This window comes from Mus musculus, chromosome 6 (genome assembly GCF_000001635.26).
Source record: "Mus musculus strain C57BL/6J chromosome 6, GRCm38.p6 C57BL/6J".
Lineage (NCBI taxonomy): Eukaryota > Metazoa > Chordata > Mammalia > Rodentia > Muridae > Mus > Mus musculus.
In genome coordinates, this window is record NC_000072.6 from 83,174,919 (window position 1) to 83,200,621 (window position 25,703).

Genomic DNA, 25,703 nt, shown 5'->3' on the forward strand with positions numbered 1-25,703 from the left:
TCTCCTTATTCCTTACCTACTGGCAAGCACCAATCTCACAGGGGTCCACATGGGAACAGATGACAAAACACATTTTAGTGTGCGCAGGTAAATCTGCCCCAGGAAAGGCCCAAAGGACATCTCCAGTTTCCCTTTCTCTAGTCTCTTAACATTTGGATTCTCATTCTTTTCTCTGTTTTTTTTTAAATGCTTTTGTGTATGCACAATGTGTGTGTGTGTGTGTGTGTGTGTGTGTGTGTGAGTGAGAGAGAGAGAGAGAGAGAGAGAGAGAGAGCGCATACTCATACATTTCTGTGTGTCAGTACAGGCACACACCTGCCACAGTACACTTATGGAGATCAGAGGAAAGCTTGTGCTGTTGGTCCTTGCTTTACACCTTGTTTGAGACGGGGTCTTTTGAGGATTCTGCCTCTCAACTCATAGGGCTGGGACTGCAGCTCCATGTCCTCACACATGTGTGGCAGGCACGTCACCCACTGAATACTCTCTATAGCCTCCATCCTAATATTGATATTCATACCTAAAAACTTGCCAGCTTATTTATTCATGTGATAATTATATTTGTGCGTGATATTCTATAAATATTTACTATATATGTGTGTGTGTGTGCGTGTGTGTTTGTGTGTGTATGTATGTGTGTGTGTGTGTATGTGTGTGTGCGTGTGTGCGTGTGTGCGTGTGTGTGTGTGTGTGTGTGTGTGTACATGGTGGGAGTATGTGTGTCTGAGGAAGCCAGAAGAGTCAGCTCTCCTGGAGCTGGAATTACAGGTGGTTGTGAGCCTTCCAGGGTTTTGGAACCAACTCAGGTCCTCATTGATAGCTGCAAACATTCTTAGCCACAGAGCCACCTGTCTGGCCCCTCATTTGCTAACTTTTACCTTCATTTATTGCAGCTTTGGAGTTTCTGCTGTGAGCAGGTCATCACTGATGTGTGGATACACATATAGGCACCTATACCCGGCTGGGCACAGTTTGTGTCAGGCATTGTTACAGATCCTTTTAGGGGTCAGGCGTTGATGTTATGAGTTGGTCTCTGTGTACTGCAAGGTGTAGTAAGGCTTGCTCTCTAGCTGCTGGCTGCTTTTCCTTATTCTTTGTAACATTCATGAGAGATAGAGAACGCACGCCTTTTTTGTGTGGATTGTGTTACTGTGGTTCAATAAGGTAAGCATCTTGCCCAGAGTCATGCAGGCGAGGAAATGCGAGAACAGAGCTGTGGCGTCCAGGGCTGAATGTGGGGCCCATGCATGCCAGCCTGCTGCCTTTCCTGGCATCACATCTGTCACGGCCTCCTCGGATCCCTTTGGCTCTGGCTCTGGCTCTGGCTCTGTCCCCCTCTCTGTCTCTGCTTCCACCTCCCTTCTCACCCTGCAGCATACGCTTTGCTGTAATCCTGCCTTTCCTTGCAGGTTGCTCCTGTGTCCACTCTACCCTGCATGTTTGATCTTCCTAAAGCAGTCTCACTATGCCATCCCACAGCTCAGGAGCAAGGCCTACTGACTGTTATCACTGGATTCAGTCCGTCTGTCCCTGCCCGATGCTAAACTCCCTGCCCACCCTTCTCACTTCCTCTTGCACCTCAGTGTTTGTTTATTAAGGACCTGACTCCCTGCACTGAAAGGTTGTGGGCTTTCCTGCAGAAGGCTTTAGGATTTGACAGAAGAACCCAAGCAGATACCTTAGATCCCTGTCTGTCAGGTGTTCATAACTTACAGGGCTTCTGTGTAGCCCCAAACCAAACAGAAAGCTCTGTAAGTCGAAGCCCAGTTCACCTTTCTCCTGTGCCCTATTTACTCTCTATACAGCTTGTGTATCTCTAGTATCCTGCCAGGTAGCTCTTCTTTGGAACTTTGTAGTTTTCATACTCCTAAATGTGCTTTCTCTTCCTCAAGTCTTACAGTATTGAGTAGATGTGTCAGACATTCCCATTCGGTAGAATAAACAGCTCTCAAGGAGGAGTGTATATTCATGTGCAATGTGCTCAGAGCACAGGGAGGCTGCTCTTACATCTGTGTTATCACTGTTGCCCTGCTGGACCTAGAACTCAAAATCCTCCTCCCGATTTCTGAATGCTGGGATTGCAGGTGTTTTGAAAGTAGTTCAGTTTAGAGCCTGGCCCTGGAAGCCTGGAGATAGGTGTGGGACAGTGAGGGACTGTGGGACGTATCAGGAGTTCTGGAGCAGCTGTGTACTCACCTGGGTAACCCGAGGGAAAGTGGGTCTCTGGGCCCCAGCCTCCTTGTCTGGGCCATCCCTGGCCTGCCTCTGGGTTATTGTGATATAACCCAGTGTGGTGGTGATGGTGTTCATAGCTAGTTTTTATTTACAGTACAGATGCTGTTCTAAATGCTCTTATTTAAGCAGGTGTGTGTGTGTGTTCATTTATTGGCAAATTTAAAGATTTGTTTTCCCTTTTTGTTTGTCTGTTTGTTTTGAGTCAGGATCTCTCTCTCTCTCTCTCTCTCTCTCTCCCTCTCTCTCTCTCTCTCTCTCTCTGTTTATTTATTATATGTAAGTACACAGTAGCTGTCTTCAGATGCTCCAGAAGAGATCATCAGACCCCATTACAATGGCTGTGACCCACCATGTGGTTGCTGGGGTTTGAACTCAGGACCTTTGGAAGAGCGGTCGGTGCTCTTTGTTTTGCATTGTGTATGGCTGTGTCTCTATGTGAACATATACACAGTGTGCATACATAGGGAGGTCGGAGGAGTCAGATCCCCAGAGCCACCTGATGTGGGTGCTGGGAACCAAACTCAGGTCCTCAGACATAGGAGCTGGACATGTACTTAACAGCTTAGCCATCTCTCTAGTCCTTATTTTTATTTTTAAAAAGGATTTATTTTAAAGTAAGTGTGTGTGTGTGTGTGTGTGTGTGTGTACACACATAAATAGAGGTTCCTGCAGCAGTCAGAGGCATCTCATCTTGAGCTGGAGTTACAAGTAGTTGTGAGTGGCACAGCATGGCTGCAGGTAACCATGGTAACAGAGTAAACTCAGGTCCTTTGCAAGAAGAGCAAGACCTTTTAGCCACTGAGCCATCTCTCCAACCCCTGTCCTAAATATTTTATTTTTTAAGTTTTATTTTATGGTGTATGGGTGTTTTGCCTGCATGTATGTCTGTGTAGCATGTGTGTACCATGCCCTTGGAGTTTAGAAAAGGGTAATAGATCCCCTAGGACTGGAATTAAAGGCACTTGTGAACCTCTATGTAGGTGCTGGGATGAACCTATGGTTTTTTTTTTTTTTTTTTAAATGGTTTTTTCGAGACAGGGTTTCTCTGTATAGCTCTGGCTGTCCTGGAACTCACTTTGTAGACCAGGCTGGCCTCGAACTCAGAAATCCGCCTGCCTCTGCTTCCCAAGTGCTGGGATTAAAGGTGTGTGCCACCATGCCTGGCAAATCTATGTTTTCTGCAAAAGCAACCAGTGTTCTTAATTGCTGAGCCATCTCTCTAGCCCCCGTTTCTGTTCTACCCACTGAGCAATCTGCCGAGCCCTAACGTGATGTTTTGAAATGTGTTCTGTAGGCACTCTGAGTGGGTTTAGTACGATTGTCTGGGCTGGGGTGGATATGAAGGCAGAGCAACCTGGACACTGCGGGGGAAGCAGAGGTGGGGTCCTGATGGTTCTGGGCAGAAGTAAGGCACAGAGACTGTTTTGGTTGAGAGGTTAATCTAGCATATAAAGGGACTGGCTTCATTATGGTGTTCTTCCAGGTGGGCATCACCTAACAGAACTGCTTTGTGGCATTATCCTGTGTTAGGCAAGTGTGCAGAGTGGCAGAAATTGCAGTCTTGTCAGTGAAGGAAGACAAGTGTATTCAGGGACTAGGTCCACATTACAGCCAGGGGATCCAGTGGTTAGACCCCAGGCCCTTTGCTTAAGGGGTAAGACCTTAGGCATTGACCTGTGAATAATAAATGAGGTAGCATGTGGAAACCTTTGACTAGAATAAGTAGTTTCATTAAATTAACACCATCTGTTTTAAAATTATGAAGGTAATATAACATAACTAAGGAAGCTTGTGAAGTACACAACTATAAAAAATAAGTTGGCTTGTTGAGTCTGATGTTAGAAGACAAGGCCAAGGGTAAAAGAGATGAGGACCTGGGTAAAGTGGACTTGGGCCAAGGGGACAGTGAGGTGCTTAGCTTTTGAAAACTACCTTTAATAATCCCATTGAATGTGATATCTTGGGGATCAGAGCCTGCCTGACACAGGCAGAGGAGGGAGTGACTGTGGGGACCTCTGCTGTTGCAGGGGTGGGGAGCTGGGTACTCATGGCTTTCTCTGGGTGAGCAGGCTTCTAGCTCTGCCCCTCCTGTTTATCTGGCCCAGTGTAAGACAGAGATCGAGACCCTCGTCGTGTGGAGTCCAGACATCTTTCTGGTAGGGTGACACAGAAAAGCAGCAGAAGGGACTAGAAGGCCTGTGAAAGCAGTTTGATGAAGTGCTGATCATTTTGAAGTGGCACTTGATGCTTGGGGACCTGCTGAAGCCTCACTCACTGGGACTGGGGGCAGTGATAGTGAGGGGTACAGGTGGGGAAGAAGTGTCACCTCCAGAACCCTGCCTGCACTCTGGTGCTGAGGATTTCTTGCCTACCCATCCCTGGGTTCGTGTGAAGGAGGGGAGCACTAGGACCCAGAGGCCAGCATGCTTCCTGACAGTCTAGAGCAGCACTAGCGCAGAGTGAGACTCATCAGCTGGCAAGCGGGGCTCAGTGTCTCTGGGTTCAGGAATCCTTGGGCAGTAGAAGGGACTTACTCCTCAGCCCCATCACTGCTCCTGCCCCTCCAGAGGGAGGACCATGGACGGAGGGAGGTCCGTGGCTAACGGCTTCTGAGCCGTCCGTCCATGCAGGCCCATCACCCTGACCCCTCCTGCCTAGGTTTCTGCCTTTTCTCTGTCTTTGGCTAGCTGGGGGAGGGGGTAGAGTCCGGGTGAGCAACATGGCCCAGAGCAGGAGGCACATGTCCAGTCGGGTAAGTGGCCCCAGTCAATATGGGATGGCCCTGGGAGGGCTGCTGGACCAGGCCGGGTGCCTGTGGACATCACTTGTGTGGGGGCTGGGGAGGCAGGCTGGCTCTCAGCTGAGGTACTCACACACTGGGCTTCTGAGGAGCCTTCAGAGCGCTGACAGGGGCAGGCTGGACAAGGTACCCCACCCACCCACCCAGTTGGGTCCTAACTGGGGCCCAACTAGACTTGACCTCTGACTCCAGCTGGCTCTGAGGCCAGGGATTTCTGAGGGGTCCAGTCTGTCTTTGACTGGCCTGGGGGTCAGAAGGCCTAGCTGTGAGGCTCTTTTCAGATGCCCTGCTATCTGCCTCTGCTCTCTCCTCTGTGAGGTTAGATTTGCATCCACTGTTAGAGCCACCTGACTCCGAGAGGCGTGTTGGGAGGTGTGGGAGGGTCTTTTCTGAGTTTGTGTCCAGCCTTGATATCATTGGCAGTTTCCTTTATTGTCAGGCCCATGAGCTCTTCATTGTCCCTGGTATAGTTTGAGGTCCCCACATCCCTAGGAGCTCTGTCCTTACCTTACTGGTGGGGCTTTGTGAAGAGAGGGGCTAGGGAATGACAGCTGGGAAGGGTTTGACTTCCCAGGCTCTGGCAGGGCTCCTTTCTGAAGCTAACTGTGGTGTGTGTGTGTGTGTTTGGGGGGTATCAGGAAAGACCCCTCCCCCGAGCCTTTAGGTCCACGGGGGTCACATTTTCTTGCCTTATTTATTTGCTACAATCTCTCTGGTTCATGGAACAGCTATTGCTAAAAATGGCTTAGGTGTGATTTTCTTCCAAATCGTGGTCTGATCTGGGACCTAATTTCATGTGTTCTGTCATCACGGGTATGTAAGAATCTGGGTATGACCCAAGGACAGCGTTTTGTTTGTACCTTTGCCAACCCAGATGAACTACTGGGCAGGGTTTGAGGACAGTAAAGGGCTAACTTGAGGTATTTTGTTTATTTGTTTGTGCTCTTCATTTTATGACACCGTGGCCTGCAGGGTTTGGGGGAGAGCAGACAATAGGACATGGGCCCTGAGGAGGGTGCTGGTGAATGTGCTGTAGTCAACAGTCTAGCAGTGCCAGGTAGATATGGAGATGGACTGACAGCAATCATATCAGCAAGGCATGGTGGTGGCTGTGGCCCTGGAAAGAGGTGCAGTTCTGTCTTTCTGAGAAGTCTAGGTGGACGTGCTGATGCGTGCCAGTGAGCCCAGCATTCAGGGGGCTGGGGTAGGAGGGCTGCAAGTTTCAGACCAGCCTAGGGTGGTACTGAGATTCTGTTTCAAAGAACAGTGACAAAAATTTTAAAAGGCTCGTGTGCACGCACACACACACACACACTCAGGAAGAGGAGGAAGAGGAGGAGGAAGAAGAGGAAGGAGAGGAAGGAGGAAGAGAAGAAGAGGAGGAGGAGGAGGAGGAGGAGTGGAGGAGGGTGGAGGAGCTGGAGAAAGGCATTTGGTTTGAGTCCCAGGGAGACCGAGGACAGTGGAGAGAGCCACCACTGAGCTGCTAACTTTCTCAGCTCTGGTTCCTGGGACAGGGTTGTGGGGAGCCTGGTCTGAATTGAGTTGTTTGCTTGTTCTTACATCCTTTCCTTGGGGACAGTACACCCTAGAAGCAGCTATATGGTGATATTCAAAGATCTATCAGTAAATCCTAATTTGTTATACAATTTAAATATAAATTCTTTTTTAAAAATTTCAGTAGATTCTAGAGAATTTTAGAGTCTTTTTTTTCTTTTAAAGATTGTTATTGCTGAGCTGTGGTGGCACACACCTTTAATACCAGCACTTGGGAGGCAGAGACAGGCAGATCTCCAAATTTGAGGTCAGCCTAGTCTACAGAGTGAATTTCAAGACAGCCAGGGCTACACAGTGAAACCCTGTCTCTAAAAAACAAACAATAAAAAATGGATTGCTTATTGTTCATTTTTGTGACATTTTTTTTTCTAGAGTTTCTTCTTACTGTAGGCCAGGCTGGCCTCGAGCTCACCGGGTAGTCCAGGCTGGCCTCAAGCTCATGGTAATCCTGTCTCAGCTCCCCAAGTGCTGGAATCCCATGTGTGAGCTAGCAAAACAAGCTTTTTAAACATTTCTTTTTATTTATTTATTTATTTATTTATTATATGTAAGCACACTGTAGCTGTCTTCAGACACTCCAAGAAGAGAGCATCAGATTTTGTTACGGATGGTTGTAAGCCACCATGTGGTTGCTAGGATTTGAACTCAAGACCTTCGGAAGAGCAGTCGGCACTCTTAACCGCTGAGCCATCTCACCAGACCCCTAAACATTTCTTGAAACAAGGTCTCATTATGTTGCCCAGGCTGTTCCTTTAACTTACCTTATATAGCCAAGGTTGGCCTCAAACTCATGGCTCGCCTCCTGATTCAACCACCCGGGTGTTGAAGTCCTGGACATATGCTCTACCTGGCTTTGGGGAAGTTCTGAACATGTCACTGATGTTTTCCAGAGGGGAGTTTGTAGTCTCACTTTGTCCTGAGAATGGAGTTTAAAGGCGTGACTTGTGGTTTCTAGGTCCAGGACGCTGTCCTGAGCCTCTGACTGACCATGTTGGCATATGTCTTTCTTCCAGACGCCGAGTGGCAGCAGGATGAGTACGGAGGCAAGCGCCCGGCCCCTGCGGGTTGGCTCCCGCGTGGAGGTGATTGGGAAGGGCCACCGAGGCACTGTGGCCTATGTTGGAGCCACACTCTTTGCCACTGGCAAATGGGTGGGCGTGATTCTGGATGAAGCAAAAGGCAAAAATGATGGCACTGTCCAGGGAAGGAAGTATTTCACATGTGATGAAGGCCACGGCATCTTTGTACGCCAGTCCCAGGTAACTGATGGTGCGAGCCTGGGTGCACATTTGGCGTCTGTGTGTGTGTGTGTGTGTGTGTGTGTGTGTGTGTGTGTGTGTGTGTTTGTGTGAGTGCATGCTCACTTTTGTACAAACATCTGTTGCTTGTGCTGCTAGTGTGTCCTTTTTCCTAAGTCGGATGAAGGCTGTGGTTGGGAGAAAGGCAAGATCAAGCCTGTTCTGTCCCCAGCTTGCTCGGGAGCTCAGGAGGGACCCATGGTATAGGCATTCTTGATCTGACTGCATTGGGTATGTTCTTTGGCCTCAGATCCAAGTATTTGAAGATGGAGCAGATACTACTTCCCCAGAGACTCCTGATTCTTCTGCTTCAAAGGTCCTCAAGAGAGGTACTAGTTACACCCTGGCATTGCCACTTCACATCCAGGTTTCCCACCCTTCTAATAACAGGGTGTCTGCTCTCTTTCTTTCTGTCTTTCCCATCCCACTCAGAGGGTTCTTCCCCCTTCCCCTCTGTATAAATGTATTTGTTGTTGTTTGCTTTCTACAGAGGGAGCCGATGCAGCTGCAAAGACCAGCAAACTGGTGAGCGGTTTGGCACTGTAAGGGAGGAGCACAGAGCGGGAGGGAGGAAGGCCCAGGCTGGGCAGGAGGAAGCAGTAGATGGGTCTGGATTGAGTTAGGCTTGTAGTCGCCTAACCTCCCCAAGAAGGGCATCTCTGGGTATGAGTTGTAACCTTAGGGCCAGAATAAAGGTGGTAGGAGAAGTGTTGGAGTCTAGATGTTTAGGGTCGGGTAGGATTGAGTTACATGTGTAGACAGCTTCCTATCTTCTGGTATCCAAAGATGCCAAGGCGGGAGGGTGTTCGGGCAGGGTAAGGTGGGGTGTGGAGGGAGAAGCAGCTCTTTTGTTCACAAGTATTGTAAGATGCATGCAGATGGCCCTTTCCAGCTCGCTTTGCCTCTTCTGCAGAGGGCTGGAAGGTAGGCCTCTAACTTTTCTGGGCCAGGAGGTAAATATTCCTAGAAGCTGTTCCTCAGGGGACCCTTCTTTGCCCAGGGCTCGATGCTTTACCTAACTTCCCTTGCGTGTATTCACCTGAGCTGATGTTAACACTTATGCACAGGATGTATGTCAGGCCAGACAGTCTGTTCTCTAACTCTGACCTTTCCTGCTCCTCACGCAGCGGGGACTGAAGCCTAAGAAGGTGGTGTGTTTACTGTTTGTGTCTGGGCCGATGGGTGGGCTGTGAGCCCCTCCCACTCTCTTGCATGCCCCCCACCCCAACTGCTACATGCATGTGTGTGTAACCATGGGGCTGAAATGGCCAGAGGAAATGGCAGTTTGTCTTCTGGATCACCTTGAGGAAAACGAGGCCATCAGGTTCAGGGACCAAGCCAAAGCAGCACTCATTAGAGACAGTTTTCAGTGCTCTAGACCCCTAGTTAGAAACTGCAGGCACTTGACAGCAATCACAGCTGCAGCAGGTTTGCAGCGCTTTCCCAGGTAGCCAGGCTTGGCGTGGAGGGAGGGCATCCTGGAGGACTAGAGCTGAGAAGTGTGGTAGAATGGTTGTGTAAGGAAGGGCCAGAGCAGTGCCTGCCTGCCTGCCTGCTGTTGAGTCAGTACTGCCGTAGGTGCCCACCTTGCTCTGCCCAGTGGCTTTCACTGCTCCCCTCGACAAGTGTGTGTCTGCCTGGACACACTCCCTTTCAGGATCTTGCCCGTTCCACTCCCTCTTTCCACAGACTTTTCTTTAGGTCTTTTGAGAGGGTCTCACTTTGTAGCTCAGGCTAGTCTGGAATTCACTATGTAGAGCAGGCTAACCTAGACCCTGTGGCAGTCTTCCTGCCTCACCTTCTTAGTGCAGGGATTACAGATGGGCACCATCATGCCCAGCTCCTCACCAGGGGCTTTTAAACACTTAGATTGCTGCCATGACTTCCTCACACCAGCCTTGCCTTGGGCCTCCCCACAAGTTCTTTCTGCCCTGCATGTTCCTGTCTGAGCCGTGTGTGCAGTACTGTGAGCCCTTTGTTGCCAGCCTGTCTCGGGCCTTCCTGATGTTGCATGGGGAACTTCTGGATTGGGACTGTGGGAGGGGGAAAGAAAACCGCCTTTCAGCTCTGTGCGGGCATTGAAAAGACTTGGAAGTCTTACCATGGCAGAAACCATATGCTAGGACTTGTTTTTGATCCTGGGTCCTGGGTCCAGGTAGGAATGGGATTCTAAGGCAGATGGTGCTGCAGAGGGAGCTGGGCACATTCCAGACACATGAGGACTGGCTTCATCCCTTGAGTACTGCATTGTGGTTGGTGCTCCAGTTTCACCTCAGATACAGAAGAGCATGGGCTGCAGTGTGAGCTGGGAGAGTCCTGGCTGCAGGCTGACATGACCCTGGTGGCAGTCTAAGCAATGCCCATGTCCTAGTGAAGTGTGACAGCCTGGCCTCAACTGCTTGTGCTAAGAAGTGTTCCCTGCTCTCTCCAGTCTTGCCCCCTGGTGGTTCAGTCCAAGCAAATCATTTAGCCAGAACAGCTAGGTCCAGAGCAAAACCCAGAGTATGTGTATTTATGTGTGAGTGTTTTGCGTGCATGTATGTTAGTGTACTATATCTGAACTGTGCCTGTGGAGACCAGAGGAGGTGATGGATCCCTCTGGGACTGGAGTTACAAGATGGTTGTGAGTCACCAAGTGGGTGCTTGGAATTGAAACAGTCCTGCATAAAAGCAGCCAAGGCTCTTAACCTCTGGGCCATTAGCTCCCCAAAACCAGTGTTTTGAGAGAGAGTCAGGGGAGAACGTAGATGTCTCAAAAAATACCTACTCTTTCTAGAAAGCCATTTAGACATAGACTTTCATCTCTCCAGCTTGGAGAGGTGAGGGAAGAGCCCAACACTGATATTATAGCGGTTGCTGGTGCCGATGGCATGTCCCAAGGTTCCCTAATCACTGTGTGTTCTTCGGAGCTGGAGCGGTGCTCTGATTGTGTTCCTGATAAGAAACCTAAGGGTTTCACCAGTGTGTGCAAGAGAAGTGGACTTGATCGGCTTTTCAGGGGCCAGAGTATAACTATGAGATAGATTGATGGAGCCGGCAGGCCCTCTGTCCCTGTCCACAAATTCCCTGGGCCATTTCTGCAGTGGTCCCTGGCCCAGCTTTTTGGAGCAGCGTCTTGGAGGTAGAGGAGAAGAGGAGCGCGATGGTGATGGGACAGAGAGGAAGGACAGCTTTGCACAGGACTTAGTACCATCCGGAGAAGGCGGAGCCATCCGGTTCTGGGTGGTTGCTAGGTGACCTAGGGCTGGTAGCTCCACCCCCATGGAGCTGAGGAGGGTGGGTGCATGACGTCAGGTGGAGCTGCTGCTGCTGCGGCCACTGAGACAGCCATCAGCTTAAAGCTGACGACCCGGGCCAGGCAAGGCTCCGGAGCCTGCTGGAGCTCGCAATCGCCCGCTGACCTGCTGTGCACCTGCCACGGCCTGTGTCGCTGCAGCCGCCTTTGCCTGTCCGGAAGCTAAGGCTGCATTGTTGGGATTTGATGCACTAATCTCCTGTCTCCGCCGCCTTTCCCTCCCTCCCTTCGTCTGTCTTTCCTCCCTGTGTTTGTCTGCCCTCCTCTGTACCTCCCTCTCTTTCCTCTCCTTGCTTTCTGTGGTTTTCTGCAATGATGAGACAGGCACCGACAGCCCGAAAGGTACTCTTGCTTGCTCTGGTCCTGCTGCTGGGTTGCCAGGGCAATGGAAGCAGGCTGCTGGGGTGGGGGTGGGGGCTGATTGACTTCATCAGTCTACCTGGCAGGGGGAGGAGGGTAAGGATGAAGGGGAGGGGGTAGGGAGAGGTGTGTGTCACTACTGTGCCCCACCCTGGACATTTATGTTCCTTGATCTACTTGCTTTGACTCTGATTGAGTCTGTACCAGGTCATTTACTCAGTGGCCTCACAGGCGTGGGCTTCAGGCAATCCCTACTGCAGTCAGGGTTGGGAGGGTTTACTGGGGTCCAGCCTGAGGCAGCTAGCCAGCTGCCTCAGTGCACGAAGCAGGCCTACTTACCAACCTTTGCTGGACTGACTTATGCTTGTTCTCCCAGCATCCTGCTTCCCCAGAGTCTGTGCTAGGGAGTTTACTGGGACAGGATGTGGACCCTAGAATAGTTTTTGATCCACAGCTGTGGTGAATTAGTCTTGAGCAGAGAGTGGAGGTTGGCCATCTTGGACTCAGTGTCTGCAGAAAACAGAGCTCAAGCTGAATCTTGACTTGCTAGAGAGTCAGGCACAGGCAGCAAGCCTCTGGGAGTTGGAGCTAATTGCCCCTCAGCCACTCCTGGGTGGCTTGGGGAAGAGTGGTTCCTAAGGGTTGCTGCCCACCCCCACTCCTCCAGCTGGGAGGGTTACTTTGCTGAGCTGTGGGCTTTTACTAATGCAGTATTCATAGTACTGACACCTGAGCCCTCTGCCTTAGGGAGGGAGCCTGCTGCAAGGCCTGGACCTGAAGGAGGCTGAGGGAGGGGATCAACCCTGTTCTTTCTTAGTGGTCTGAGCGCCACTTTCTGGGTGTCTGCACTCCTGTCAGTGGGCCGGGTCCTAGGGTGTCCTCTCTAGAGTCTAGCACTTGAAGGAACAGGCTGACTTGGGAAAGTCCTTGGGAGAGGTGGATGGGTGGGGCCCCTAGCCTAGAGTGGCAGAGATTGTTCACAGAAGGATGCTCTCTGGAGGCCTTCTTGCCAGCTGCTGCCTTTGGTCTCCTGTGGCTCAGCCTAGGGACCAGACTTGTGGGAGCTGAAGGGGCCTGGGGAAGTGAAGCCTCCAAGGGTTAGGTAGACATGAGAGGGGAACAGGGCAGCGGGAGATGCGAGCCTGGAGCAGGTATAGGCCATCCCCTTGGGAGGCAGTGGGACAGGGGTGGTGGGCTAGCCTTGTCTATTGCTGCTTCTGCTCTCATTGCTACCTCTGTCCTCCTGCCATGACCCTCTCTTTCCTGACTCCTACTCTTCTGGCTCCTGTTGCCTGTCCAGACCACAACTCGACGGCCCAAGGTGAGAACAAGCAGGTCTCTGTAAGCCACTGCTGAGTGCACAGATAGTTCAGGCATGTGCATGTATGTGGGCATGCATGCTAGCAAATGAATGTTGGTTGCAGTATACCAGGGAGAAGAGGAGGAGCTTGAGGCTGGTAACTGGACTCCTGGGGAAGTGATTTCTAATTCTTTTTTTTTTTTTAATGTGTATGAGTGTTGCCTGCATGGATGTTTGTCATATGTGTGCCCTCAGAGGCCAAGAGAAGGTGTCAGATATTTTGCCATGTGAGTTCTGGGAATGAAACCTGGTTCCTCTGGAAGAGCGGCCAGTGCTCTTCTGAGGCGTCTCTCCAGGCCGGACAGTTTCTAATGCTTAAGAGGCCATCTTAGCCAGTAGATTGGGTGTGGAAGAGCAGTGAGGGAGTTACGGCTAATCAAGACAGGCTTTGATCAGCTTGGAAGGGTGAGATTATAAGAAGTGAGTGCTCTGATGTCTGCAGGGGCAAGGGTTAGGGGGGCATTTGTGGGTAGTCTGGGGTTCAACATCACAGGGGCAGCACTGTCTACCCCAGGGTTTGTGGCTTCCTGAAAGCTGGCCACCCCCCATGCCCCCACCTCACCCCTCCCAGCTTGAACAGGGGCCTGGATACTGTTACTTAGTTAGAGCTTTGTCCTGGAGGAGGAGGTAAGGGGTTGGCTCTGGCTCTACTTACCTTGCTTGGAGGGTAGTCTGTACGGGTTTCCATCTTAGCCCAGTATCCTATAAGATCCGTTGGCATAGACCTAAGGAGTGAAGACTGGGGAGGCTTACTGGGAGAGCAAGCCTGACTCCACCCTTTCGGCCCCGCCCGCCCTCTTTCCGAACTGGACAATTGAGAACAGTCTCTAATCTGTTCTGTGCTTCTGGGCATGACATTGAGGCACTTCTGTCTGCTGGGGGAGTCAGGCATACACCCAGCGTGATGGGAATGGGAGCAGTAAGAAGTTGCTAGAGTGATCACAAGTGGGCCACAGAGGGGAGTCCTGGGGAGTGAGAGCCAGTTTTGAAGGTTAGAGCAGAGTGGGGAGGAATGTGGACACAGTGCCAAGGGAGGAACCTTGTAATCTTATGTCTCCCATTCTCTCTTCTTTTCTCGACTGTCCTTTGTCACTGCTACTTTTCGACTCTGTCATTGTCCCCCCCACCCCCACCATTGTGCTTTTATATACCCTCTCTGTCTTTCTCTCCTCTGCCTCCTTCCCCTGCTCCCCCTCTCCCTCCCACACTCCCGGATTCTGTTTTCTCTGTGGCCTCCTCACGCCTCTCACCAGCCTACTCGCCCAGCCAGCACTGGGGTGGCTGGGCCCAGTAGCTCCCTTGGCCCCTCTGGCTCAGCGTCAGCCGGGGAACTAAGCAGCAGTGAGCCCAGCACCCCAGCTCAGACTCCGCTGGCAGCACCCATCATCCCCACACCGGCCCTCACCTCTCCTGGAGCAGCACCCCCACTTCCATCTCCCTCTAAGGTAAGAACAGAGTCCAGGCACCTCTGCACCCTGCCTAGAGTTAGGGAAGACCTAGGACTGGAATCAGAAAGAGTGAGGTTTCCCTGTCCTTCCCGTCCTTCCGTACCCTCTCCGTCGCATCTCGTGCCCGCCGCGGTTTCCTCTCAGATGTTCCTGTACCACTTGCTCTTGGTTCTTGGTCTAGGGAAATGCTTTTATACAGTCTTATCTTTGCTTCAGCTCAGTTTTGTTAGGGTGGGGCAGGAGCTGTGCACAAACCGTGGGACCTCCTCTTGGCAGGAAGAGGAAGGGCTGAGGGCTCAGGTACGGGACCTGGAGGAGAAGCTGGAGACCCTGCGCCTAAAACGCTCAGAAGACAAAGCAAAGCTGAAAGAGCTGGAGAAGCACAAGATCCAGCTGGAGCAGGTGCAGGAATGGAAGAGCAAAATGCAGGAGCAGCAGGCAGACCTGCAGCGGCGCCTCAAGGAGGCTCGGAAGGTGAGCCTCAGGTGACGCTGCGCCTCGGGTGAAGCTGGGGAGGTAGAAGGACCCAAATGAGGGGACTGGGAACTAGGCTGGGATATAGGGTGTCTGGGAAGAAAGGGCAGTGTGGGAGTCGCTCTGCGCCTGCTCCATGCACTTCTAACCTCCAGGAAGCCAAGGAGGCGCTAGAGGCAAAGGAACGCTACATGGAGGAGATGGCCGACACAGCCGACGCTATCGAGATGGCCACTCTGGACAAGGAGATGGCTGAAGAGCGCGCTGAGTCTCTGCAGCAAGAGGTGGAGGCACTGAAGGAACGGGTAGACGAGCTCACCACAGACCTGGAGATTCTCAAGGCTGAAATCGAAGAGAAAGGTAAGGGGCCAGCTGGCAGGTAAGAGGAAGGTAAGGAGAAAGCTGGCGGGGCAGCTGGTGCAGTGGGCCCGGCGTGGACACATTGTTGCTCTTACAGGCTCTGATGGGGCCGCATCAAGCTACCAGCTCAAGCAGCTGGAGGAGCAGAATGCCCGCCTGAAGGATGCCCTGGTGAGGTAGGCTTGCCGCTGTCCCTTTCCTGCTGCCTCCAGTGCCAGGGCACTCACTACCTTGTGACAGACCGACCGACACATGCTTTCTGTCATCTCTGTCTTCTCTTTGACCCCTTCCGTTGCTCCTTCCACTTCTGCGTAGGATGCGAGACCTCTCTTCCTCAGAGAAGCAGGAGCACGTGAAGCTGCAGAAACTCATGGAAAAGAAAAACCAGGAGCTGGAGGTCGTGCGGCAGCAGCGCGAGCGTCTTCAGGAGGAGCTGAGCCAGGCTGAGAGCACCATCGATGAGCTCAAAGAGCAGGTGTGAGCACGCAGCCCTCACCTACCCGGGTGGCGAGGCGCTTCCGCTGGCCCCTCCTGCTGCTGGGCCCTCACACGGCAGCACTTTGCCCTGTCCCTTCCCCTTGGCACAGGTGGACGCCGCTCTGGGAGCCGAGGAGATGGTGGAGATGCTGACCGACCGGAACCTGAATCTAGAGGAGAAAGTGCGGGAGTTACGGGAGACTGTGGGGGACTTGGTAAGAAGAGAGCAGACCCCCGACTTCTCACCCTGATGGAGACTGTTTGGAAGGGGTCTTCTGAGAGCTTGACATCACGCCCTGTCCTTTGAGCAGGGACTGTGGTAAGGGGACCAGCTGGCCCTGCCATGCTGACCTCCTGTGTGCTCTTCCCCACTCTGTGCCATCCAGGAAGCCATGAACGAGATGAACGATGAGCTGCAGGAGAACGCACGGGAGACGGAGCTGGAACTCCGAGAGCAGCTGGACATGGCGGGCGCCCGAGTGAGGGAAGCGCAGAAGCGAGTGGAAGCCGCCCAGGAGACAGTCGCCGACTACCAGCAGACCATCAAGAAGTACCGCCAGTTGACTGCCCACCTACAGGTGCCTGCCTCCATCCTGGTCTCTCTCTGCTCAAGGTAACCCTGGGGTTCCCAGGACCAACTGTGCTTCACTGTCTACTCTCAGGATGTCAATCGGGAGCTGACAAACCAGCAGGAAGCGTCTGTAGAGAGGCAGCAGCAGCCGCCGCCAGAGACTTTTGATTTCAAAATCAAGTTTGCTGAGACCAAGGCTCATGCCAAGGTCGGAAAAATGGGCACCTTGAAGTCAGGGGTGTTAGTCCAGGGGAGGAGGGGTAGCTGTGGGCTAGCTTGGGGTGGGCTTCTGGCCCTAGGGTGCTTTGGGTGGTAATTGTGGAAGAATCCTGACCTGGGCTTACCCTACAGACAAGGGGCCTGGTGGTTCTGCAGCTTTGCACCCGACTGAAGCCCTTCTCCGTCCTTGCAGGCCATTGAGATGGAGTTGAGACAGATGGAAGTTGCCCAGGCCAACCGGCACATGTCCCTGCTGACAGCCTTTATGCCTGACAGCTTCCTTCGGCCAGGTGGAGACCACGACTGTGTCCTGGTGCTGCTGCTCATGCCCCGACTCATTTGCAAGGTATGGCCAGTCAGTCAAGAAATTCAGTGTGCTGTGAGCCAAGGTATTGATGACGAGAGGGGAAGGCAGCAGGCACAGGCTGCCCACACAGCTTACAGTTTACAAGGTAGCCTAGGTACTCTCACTCTGTAGGGGCTCAGTGAACACAGAGCCAGCCGCCACGTTCCGGAGCTCTGTATCTGTATTCCACCAACTGCAGAGCAGAAATGTTTGCAGGAAACCTTGTGCATGTGCAGTTTTTCTCTCCCTGTTCTCTAAGCCATCTAGCATAGTCTTGCTGTCACTTAGCTTGTCTTAGGTATCATCAGTAGCCCAGAGGTGATTTAACGTGTACAGGCCTGTACGCATAGGTTACACGCAGCTCCTGAGCATTTCACACGAGGCACTCCAACATCGCCTGTCAGTGTTTATAGAAGTCTAAAACCAGTCCCCCAGGTAGGAAAAGCTGTCCAGGGAGGACAAGAAGTCCTGGCAGTTGCAGACTACTTCAGCTGAGGGATAGAGGTTCCTAAAGGAGAAACATTGAAGCTAGAGTAGGATCGCCTTGGGTGCTAAAGGATACGTGCTGGGGAATCTAGGCAGTTACGACCCTGCTCTGCTGTGAGCCTCCTGCCCGACTGAGAGCCGTGTCTGCTCTGCGTTCATCCCCTCCACATGGTCGTTCAGCTATGTCCTGGGTTCCTGGTCCTGTGGTCTTTGTCCTCTATTCCCAGTCCCAGGACCCTGCTCTTCTTCCTGCAGGCAGAGCTCATCCGGAAGCAGGCCCAGGAGAAGTTTGACCTGAGCGAGAACTGTTCGGAGCGGCCCGGGCTGCGGGGAGCTGCCGGGGAGCAGCTGAGCTTTGCTGCTGGACTGGTGTACTCGCTGAGTCTGCTGCAGGCCACGCTGCACCGCTATGAGCAGTAAGGCACCACGTCCCCTCCCTTGCACCCTGGGCTGGGGCTCCAGGATTCGCTGGGGCTGAGGTAACTGCCTGGAGACCGTGCCCTCACAGAGCTCTTTTTCTGGTCCTCAGTGCCCTCTCTCAGTGCAGTGTGGACGTGTATAAGAAGGTCGGCAGCCTGTACCCCGAGATGAGCGCCCACGAGCGCTCCTTAGATTTCCTCATTGAGCTGCTGCACAAGGATCAGCTGGATGAGACTGTCAACGTGGAGCCCCTCACCAAGGCCATCAAGTATTACCAGGTCTGGGGCCAAGGTTCAGGGCGGGGGGTGGGGGGGGGGTGGCAGGGCAACAGGGGATACGTACCTGTCGTGTGGCCGTGTGGCCGTGTGGCCTTGGTTGGCTTTCTGAGACCAGTTTGCTCTGGTTTTGTTTTTATTGTTGTTTGCGGTTGGTTTGTTGTTGTTGGAGGGGCATGGTATGATTTTTTCAGTTTTGTTCTTTAGAGACCGGGTCTCATGGAACCCAGGCTGGCCTTAAACTTTCTGTGTAGCTGAAGATAACCTTGAACTCGTGATCCTCCTGCCTTGTCCCAAGTGTCGAGATAATAGGTCTAAGCCATCATGCCTGGATAAAAAAAAAGTTGTGTGTGCAGTGTATGTGAGTGTGCGTGTATGTATGTGTGTGTATTGTGTGGCACAGTGTACATGTAAGGGTCAGAGTACAACGTGAGCCAGTTGACTCTTTCTTTCCATCCTATGGGTCTTGAGGTTTGAACTTGGGATCAAGTGTCTTTACCGCTGAGCTATCATTGGCCGCTTTTATAAGACGGCATCTTACTGTAGCTAGCTCAGGCTGGCCTTAAACTCCTGATGCTCTTGTCTTAGCCTCCCCAGCGACAGGATTATGGACCTGCACCACCAGTCCCAGTGCTTGTTTGTCTGATGTGAACTTGACATGTGATGTCACTGCCTAGAGCTTTTGGAAAGTTTTGTACCTCTGAAGACCACAGCGTCCAGGACTCAGACTCTAGTTTGGGAAGAGGGCAGTCCCCCAGCCCTTGCCCTTCATAGACTGAAGGCTGCCTCTGTGTTGTTCCTCCTCAGCATCTGTACAGCATCCACCTCGCTGAACAACCCGAGGACTCCACCATGCAGCTGGCTGACCACATCAAGGTGACGTGTCTAGATGAGTGACTAAGTGTCTGTAGAGATGAGGGAAGGAAATCAGACTGAGAGGTCTGTGAGAGCAGAGGACCCATGCGCATGTGACAGTCACAGGAGGTGGGGACCCTGGGGATGAGGATGGGTGAACGAGCTCTCATGAGGAGCTAAGACCTCACGTTTCTTTCCCTGTAGTTCACCCAGAGTGCCCTGGACTGCATGGGCGTGGAGGTGGGGCGGCTGCGTGCCTTCTTGCAGGTGAGGGCACATCTGGACCTCAGGAGTTCTTCCTTATCCCTTCTCCTTTCCTTCCCCCAGTGCTAATGGCTGCGTGTCTGTTCCCCTCTCCTGTGTAGGGTGGGCAGGAGGCAACAGATATTGCCCTTCTTCTCCGAGACCTGGAAACATCATGTAGTGACACCCGTCAGTTCTGCAAGAAGATCCGAAGGCGGATGCCGGGGACGGATGCTCCTGGGATCCCAGCAGCGCTGGCCTTTGGCTCACAGGTTTAGGGCGGAGACTGTGAGGGGAGGAAGCTGAGCAGAAATGGGGGTAGGGGGGACGCCTAGCACATTAAGATCCGGATCTGGCGGGGGGATTGAATTAGGAAGCTAGGAACTATGATGGCGGACAAGGATGGGCTCTTGACCCCAACCTATCACACAGGTATCCGACACACTCCTGGACTGCAGGAAGCACTTGACGTGGGTGGTAGCTGTTCTGCAGGAGGTGGCAGCTGCAGCCGCCCAGCTTATTGCCCCCTTGGCAGAGAACGAGGGGCTGCCTGTGGCTGCACTGGAGGAGCTGGCCTTCAAAGCAAGCGAGCAGGTTGACCTGGAACCTTGGGCTGTGGGGTCTGGGGAGGCAGTAGCTCTTGTCAGCTTTTCATACCTGCTCTTGGCTGTTGCAGATCTACGGGAGCCCCTCCAGCAGCCCCTATGAGTGTCTACGCCAGTCATGCACCATCCTCATCAGCACGATGAACAAGCTGGCCACAGCCATGCAAGAAGGCGAGTATGACGCAGAGCGACCCCCGAGCAAGGTAGGTGGAGGTTTCTGGGGACCCAGTGGCCTGTAGGGGTTCAACTTGCAGAGCAGCCCTGCTTGTGGAGAGTGGGGAGGCTGGAGGGAGGGGCATTCTGCCTAGAAACCAGGGTGATTTTCCTGTGACTGGAGCAGTCTCTTTCCCCCGCCTCCAACCCTCTGACCCACTGTGTCTTTTAGCCTCCTCCGGTTGAACTTCGGGCTGCAGCCCTGCGTGCAGAGATCACAGATGCTGAAGGTCTGGGTTTGAAGCTTGAGGATCGAGAGACAGTTATCAAGGAGTTAAAGAAGTCACTCAAGATTAAGGTGTGGAGGACTGGAGAGATGGATCAGTGGTTAAGAGCAATAGCTGCTCTTCAGAGGACCCTGGTTTGATTCCCAACACCCACGTGGTAGCTCATGACCATCTATAATTCTAGTCCTAGGGGACCCAATGCCCTCTCCTGGCCTTTGAGGGCACCAGGAACACATATGGTACACATACATACATACATACATGCAGACGAAACTACACATAACATGAGTTAATTAAAACAGTTAAGGTAAAGGCTGTCTAGTGTGGTGGGACTTGGCGGTGTCGAGTACTGGGTGTGAGGATGAAGGAACGTGCAATCTGAGGAAGGAGGTAGGACCTGCAACTAGGGGCCATCCGGGAGGGAGCTCCACCCCCACAGCCTAACCCGGTCCTGTGGCTCTGGGGATGACGGTGACGTTCAGGAACTGAAGTGTCCCCCATCCAGGGAGAGGAGCTGAGTGAGGCCAACGTGCGGCTCAGCCTCCTGGAGAAGAAGTTGGACAGCGCTGCCAAGGATGCAGACGAGCGAATCGAGAAAGTTCAGACACGGCTGGACGAGACTCAGACCCTGCTGCGGAAGAAGGAGAAGTGAGCATCATCCTGGGGCCCTGAGTCCTCTCCCCTTCCCTCCTCCCCTGCAGTGAGCACCGTCCTGGATCCTGAGTCTCCTCCTCTCCCCTCCTCCTCTGCAGCTGTCTGTTGCGAGTGACTCCTTTTGCCTGCCTTGGAGTGTGGCTATCCACTCTTTCTTTCCTACCCTTCTCTGCTCCTCCTGTGTCTCAGGTTGCCTCTGAGGCCTGCCCTCAGGACGTGCCTGAACCCATGCTCTCTTCCACAGAGACTTTGAGGAGACAATGGACGCACTCCAGGCTGACATCGACCAGCTGGAGGCAGAGAAGGCAGAGCTCAAGCAGCGCCTGAACAGCCAGTCCAAGCGCACAATCGAGGGGCTCCGGGGCCCCCCTCCGTCAGGCATCGCTACCCTGGTCTCTGGCATCGCTGGTGGTGAGTACAGTGGCTAGGTGGCAGTGGCCCAGAGGATACTGACTTGGCTGGCCTCTCTTCTGGCCTCAGTTTGACTTCAGGTGCCTGTACCCTAGGTGTTCAGCCTGGAACATGCTTGCCCCAGTTTTACGCTGCCTGTTTGAGCAGGGTTTTGTTTTCCACGACGATGCGTTCACAGACCTTTGTGTAAAGTAGCACGCCATCAAGACTGTGCCAGTAAAGTCAGAAGAACGGCTGAGTTAGGCTCTGCCATCCTGCCTTTCTCTCTCAGCCGTATTCAGGAAAGGTCCAGCCACACTGCTGGAGTGCCAGCCTCGTGTGAGTGAAGCCAGTGTCTGATGGCCCTCAGTGTGTGTGCTCCACTTCTGTTCTGACCTCTTCTTAGGTTCTTAATGAGGTCAGAGAGCCGTATGTGGAGTGTTGTGCCTTCCAGGCTGGTTCCCAGCTCCTGCTGCCTCTCGGTTCCCACTGCTCTAGTTGTTTCTGCCCCCCGCCCTGTCCCCTTTCAACATGTGCTTAACATTTTCACTCCAGAGAACAGTCTCCTAGCCCCACAGCTAAACCACCAGGGCTCTGGTCGTTCCTCATCTCACCTGAGGACTTGCCCTTATCAGAGGCCTTGTCATAGATTCGACTTGATTCAGGACGGCGACCAAGTGCCTGTGTGACAGTGTACTCCCACAGCACAGACAGCTCCACATGCTTTGAGGGGAATCTCTTGATTCACCATTTTGTGCTGTTTTAGTAAGGCTCTTAAACAAATTCTGCTTCTGGATTAGTGAAACACCCCATCAAACAAGGGAGGCGCTTACCTCAGAGCAGGGTATCCTGAGGAGCAAGGCAGTACTTGCCCCTTCTTGCCAGGCTCTCCAGCCGGAGCATTCGGTGCAGAGATACACGCAGCCTCTGGAGTGGTTCCCATGCCTTTCCTGGAGATGAAACGGGAGGCAGGAGCAGCCTCACCCCGTGCTTCCTGTGTTCACTGACTCTGTCATTCTCTCAGAGTGTGCTGGGCCTCACGGCCTCACCCACTGTTGCTCTCCTTCACATGTCTGCTCAACCCCCCAAAGTCAGAGGTGGGGTTTTGGGAAGTTTTGGTGGTGAGGAGAAGGGTCTTCTGCGTGTTGTGCCCAGAGTCCCTCTGCTTTGTCCAGTGTCCCCTCATTGTCTAATCGCTCTCTCTCTTTTCTGCTCCCTCCTGGGCTCTCCAGAGGAACCACAGCGAGGTAGAGACCTGCCCCAGCTAGGGTTTACCAAAGCTACTGGGCACTGGGACTGGGGACAGCATCCCAAGTGGAGGTGGGGGAGGGGAGGGAGAAGTGAAGAGCCCAGTTTTTAACCCTGCGCTCCCAAGGCTGATGACATTGCACATGCTGTTCACAGGGGGCGCTCCTGGGCAGGCTCCGGGCGCCTTGCCAGGCCCGGGGCTGGTGAAGGACTCCCCACTGCTGCTTCAGCAGATCTCTGCTATGAGGCTACACATCTCTCAGCTCCAGCATGAGAACAGCATCCTCAGAGTAAGGCACTCATGGGGATGTGGGGCCTGAGCTCGGAGCATGCCTGCCCAGTGATGGTCGGTCATTGAAGGTCATTGAAGGTCACCGGGGCCTCTTAACCGCTCCCTCTGTTCCCTCCCACCTCCTGACAGGGAGCCCAGATGAAGGCGTCCTTGGCAGCTCTGCCCCCTCTGCATGTTGCAAAGCTTTCCCTCCCACCCCATGAGGGCCCCGGTGGTAACCTAGTGGCTGGGGCACTGTACCGCAAGACCAGCCAGCTCCTGGAGAAACTAAACCAGCTGAGTACCCACACCCACGTGGTGGATATCACTCGGAGCAGCCCAGGTATGTGCTCTGCGTCTGAGAAGATGGTCACTGCCATCCTGTCCCCAGGGCTTCTCCTAGCAGAGTCTACTGGCTTCAGAATGCAGTTTCCTTGATTCTTGTGCACAGTCTCTCCCTGCTCTCTCTTTCCTGTCTCTCTCTCCTCTCTTTTTCCTTTCTTTCTTCTGATATTGGGCGTTGAGCTGAGGGCCTCAAGCCTGCAAGGCTTTTTACTTTAAAAAATTTTTTTGTTTTGTTAAAATTGTTTGAGACAGGGTTTCTCTGTGTGGCCCTGGCTGCCCTGGAACTTGCTCTGTAGCCCAGGCCATCCTCAAACTGCTCGCCTCTGCCTCCCTGAGTGCTGGGATCAAGGGTGTGCACCACTATACCTGGCAATTTTATTTATTTTTTAATGTTTTGTTTTGTTTTGTTTTCGAGACAAGGTCTCAGTAAGTTGCCCAGGTGGGCCTTGAACTTGTGATTCTCCTCTCTCAGTCTCTCAGTGGCTGGGGTTCTAGGCCTCTCCACCAGAGCCAGTTCACTCTTTCTCTCTGAAGTGCCCGTGGTATGTGGGTCTAGTACCGACACTTCTGACCATGCAGTTCAGCTGCTCGGGTGGACCTCAGTGTCCTCAGCATCTCTCCCTCTTCACAGCTGCCAAGAGCCCGTCAGCTCAGCTTATGGAACAAGTGGCTCAGCTCAAGTCCCTGAGTGACACCATTGAGAAGCTCAAGGTCAGTCCCATGCCACCCTCCCCACACTGAGCGCCCCCGGATCGCCCTTGGGGAGACAGGCCCTCGGATCGCCCTTGGGGGAGCCAGGCACCTGTGGGTTGGTCTCTGGACCTGCTCCGTGCTCTGTGGCACACTGGAGTGCAGTGGGAGGGAAGGGGGATCCTTGCTTAGAAGCCGATTGATAAATTCAGTCAACAGTGTGTGACCGTCGTCATCTTTAGGCCAGTGAGCCACCAGTGCTGGCTGACCAAGCAGCTCTGTGGGATGTCTGGCTGCAGTGTCTGTCAAGTGAAATAATTCAAGGACAAAATATTTGCCAGTGGCTTCCTAGAAGCCATAGACACCAAGTTAGGTCCTAAAGAATGAAGGCGTATACAGGAAGGACAGATGCTGGACGGGGTCGTGTGTAGTGAAAGAAAGCCATGTTCCTCTGGAGCTAGTGTTGCGGGAAGTTCAGGTGTTGAGCTACCACCCGGATCCCCTAAGTGAGCCCTGCCTCCCCTTCCTCCCTCCCCTTCCTCCCCAGGATGAGGTCCTCAAGGAGACAGTGACTCAGCGCCCTGGAGCCACTGTGCCCACCGACTTTGCCACTTTCCCTTCATCTGCCTTCCTCAGGGTAAGGAGGAGCAGCCTGGGAGATGGCGGCGCCATGCTGGGTGCTCCTGTGGCCTCTCCCCTTCCTCTTGGGGTTGAAGAGGCCCCTGGAGTCTCAGGCCCAGCAGCCTCACCCTGCTTTACCTGGCAGGGCCAAGTCTTACTTGCACAGAACCAAAAGTGCTTCCAGCCCTTAGAGACTGGGCTATTCTAGCAAATAGGTATCACCTGCCCTGACCCTCACACCAGGAGGGACTCGGTCACCTTGTTGGACTCCCCTTGTTCCCATTTGGGAAGTGTTACCGTGGTGTCAGACGTGAAGCCTCAGTTTCCCACACAGTACAGTACTCAGGGACCCTCAGTGCCTATAATCAAGTGAGCCCTTAACCCGAGGTCCTCTTGTTCTTCCCAACACAAGGCCAAGGAAGAGCAGCAAGATGACACAGTCTACATGGGCAAAGTGACCTTTTCATGCGCGGCAGGCCTAGGACAGCGACACCGCCTGGTGCTGACCCAGGAGCAGCTGCACCAGCTTCACAGTCGCCTCATCTCCTAAGCACTCCTTCCCTGCCTTCCCTGTGGTCCCACTGCGCAGGGCACAGCCACCTCAGCCACTCCCAGGCTGGACCACACGCTAACCTCCTGAGTGGTTCAGCTGCGTCTGGTCTGGTCAGGGTCCTGCTGCTTCCGTAACCTGGGTTTGCCTGTCCACCCCTGGCCTCTTCCGTATTTGCTGTTATCTGCTCCCTCTTTCCTGAGGGGCCTCAGGGCATTGGAGGGGGCCGACACCCCTCCACTAAAGATTGAGTGAGGTCTCCCTGACTGAGGACTTCACCCCTTGATTAAAGCAACTTGTGCTTCACTGCTGTCTGTGTGGCTCTGAGAGGGACTGGCAGAGGTGGACTGCTGAAGAAACCGCACGTGCCCGGCAAGGCTGGATGGCCTGCTCGGGGCTGGGGAGGCGCTGCACCCTCTGTGTGCGCTGAGCTGCTCTGAGCAGAGAGGGAAGGGAGCCTGGTGGCACTCAGGGTCCACGTGGGAAGCTTGGAGGGCAGAGACTGGAAGCTCATGTGGCGCTGGCTTTCTGATGCACTGGCCATCGTCTTCCCATCAGGCTGGGAGCTCAGGGAAACTGAGGCAGCAGAGCAGTAAGAAATGGTGACAAAGCCCGTGCTAAAGCTCACTCCATCTAATCAGTGTCACGGGAGCTGCTGCTGTGAGTTCTTGGGATTTCTGGTCTTGATTTGGACCTGTTGAAAAACTTCCAGGAGTGAGTCTGGGGGCGGGGCTGTGAGCAGCGTTGTCGAGTTTCAGAGTTAGCCAGGGCTTTGCTGGCCAGCTCCTCATGTCTCCCTTACTGCCCACG

At 53.2% G+C, this 25,703-nt stretch overlaps 1 protein-coding gene across 20 annotated transcripts in view; it reads left to right on the forward strand.

Annotated features, from left to right (window-relative positions):
- Positions 1-25,200, forward strand: part of Dctn1 (dynactin 1) — a 34,210-nt gene extending 9,010 nt beyond the window's left edge. For 2 of the 20 annotated variants that reach the window (NM_001198866.1, XM_030255135.1), the window contains exons 2-32: positions 7,606-7,851; positions 8,141-8,219; positions 8,381-8,415; positions 9,018-9,038; positions 11,510-11,527; positions 12,846-12,866; positions 14,159-14,350; positions 14,630-14,827; positions 14,983-15,187; positions 15,285-15,363; positions 15,503-15,662; positions 15,775-15,879; positions 16,051-16,242; positions 16,327-16,443; positions 16,648-16,800; positions 17,542-17,702; positions 17,816-17,984; positions 18,789-18,857; positions 19,041-19,103; positions 19,202-19,351; positions 19,512-19,673; positions 19,756-19,887; positions 20,070-20,195; positions 20,630-20,772; positions 21,023-21,189; positions 22,401-22,415; positions 22,573-22,706; positions 22,838-23,030; positions 23,664-23,743; positions 24,270-24,359; positions 24,756-25,199. In NM_001198866.1, coding sequence (NP_001185795.1) covers positions 7,624-7,851; positions 8,141-8,219; positions 8,381-8,415; positions 9,018-9,038; positions 11,510-11,527; positions 12,846-12,866; positions 14,159-14,350; positions 14,630-14,827; positions 14,983-15,187; positions 15,285-15,363; positions 15,503-15,662; positions 15,775-15,879; positions 16,051-16,242; positions 16,327-16,443; positions 16,648-16,800; positions 17,542-17,702; positions 17,816-17,984; positions 18,789-18,857; positions 19,041-19,103; positions 19,202-19,351; positions 19,512-19,673; positions 19,756-19,887; positions 20,070-20,195; positions 20,630-20,772; positions 21,023-21,189; positions 22,401-22,415; positions 22,573-22,706; positions 22,838-23,030; positions 23,664-23,743; positions 24,270-24,359; positions 24,756-24,893 — 3,795 coding nt within the window. In that variant the 5' untranslated portion in view covers positions 7,606-7,623 and the 3' untranslated portion in view covers positions 24,894-25,199. The other 18 variants (XM_006505493.2, XM_006505494.1, NM_001198867.1 and 15 more) reach the window with 16 other exon arrangements.
- Positions 25,201-25,703: the final 503 nt, after the last annotated feature.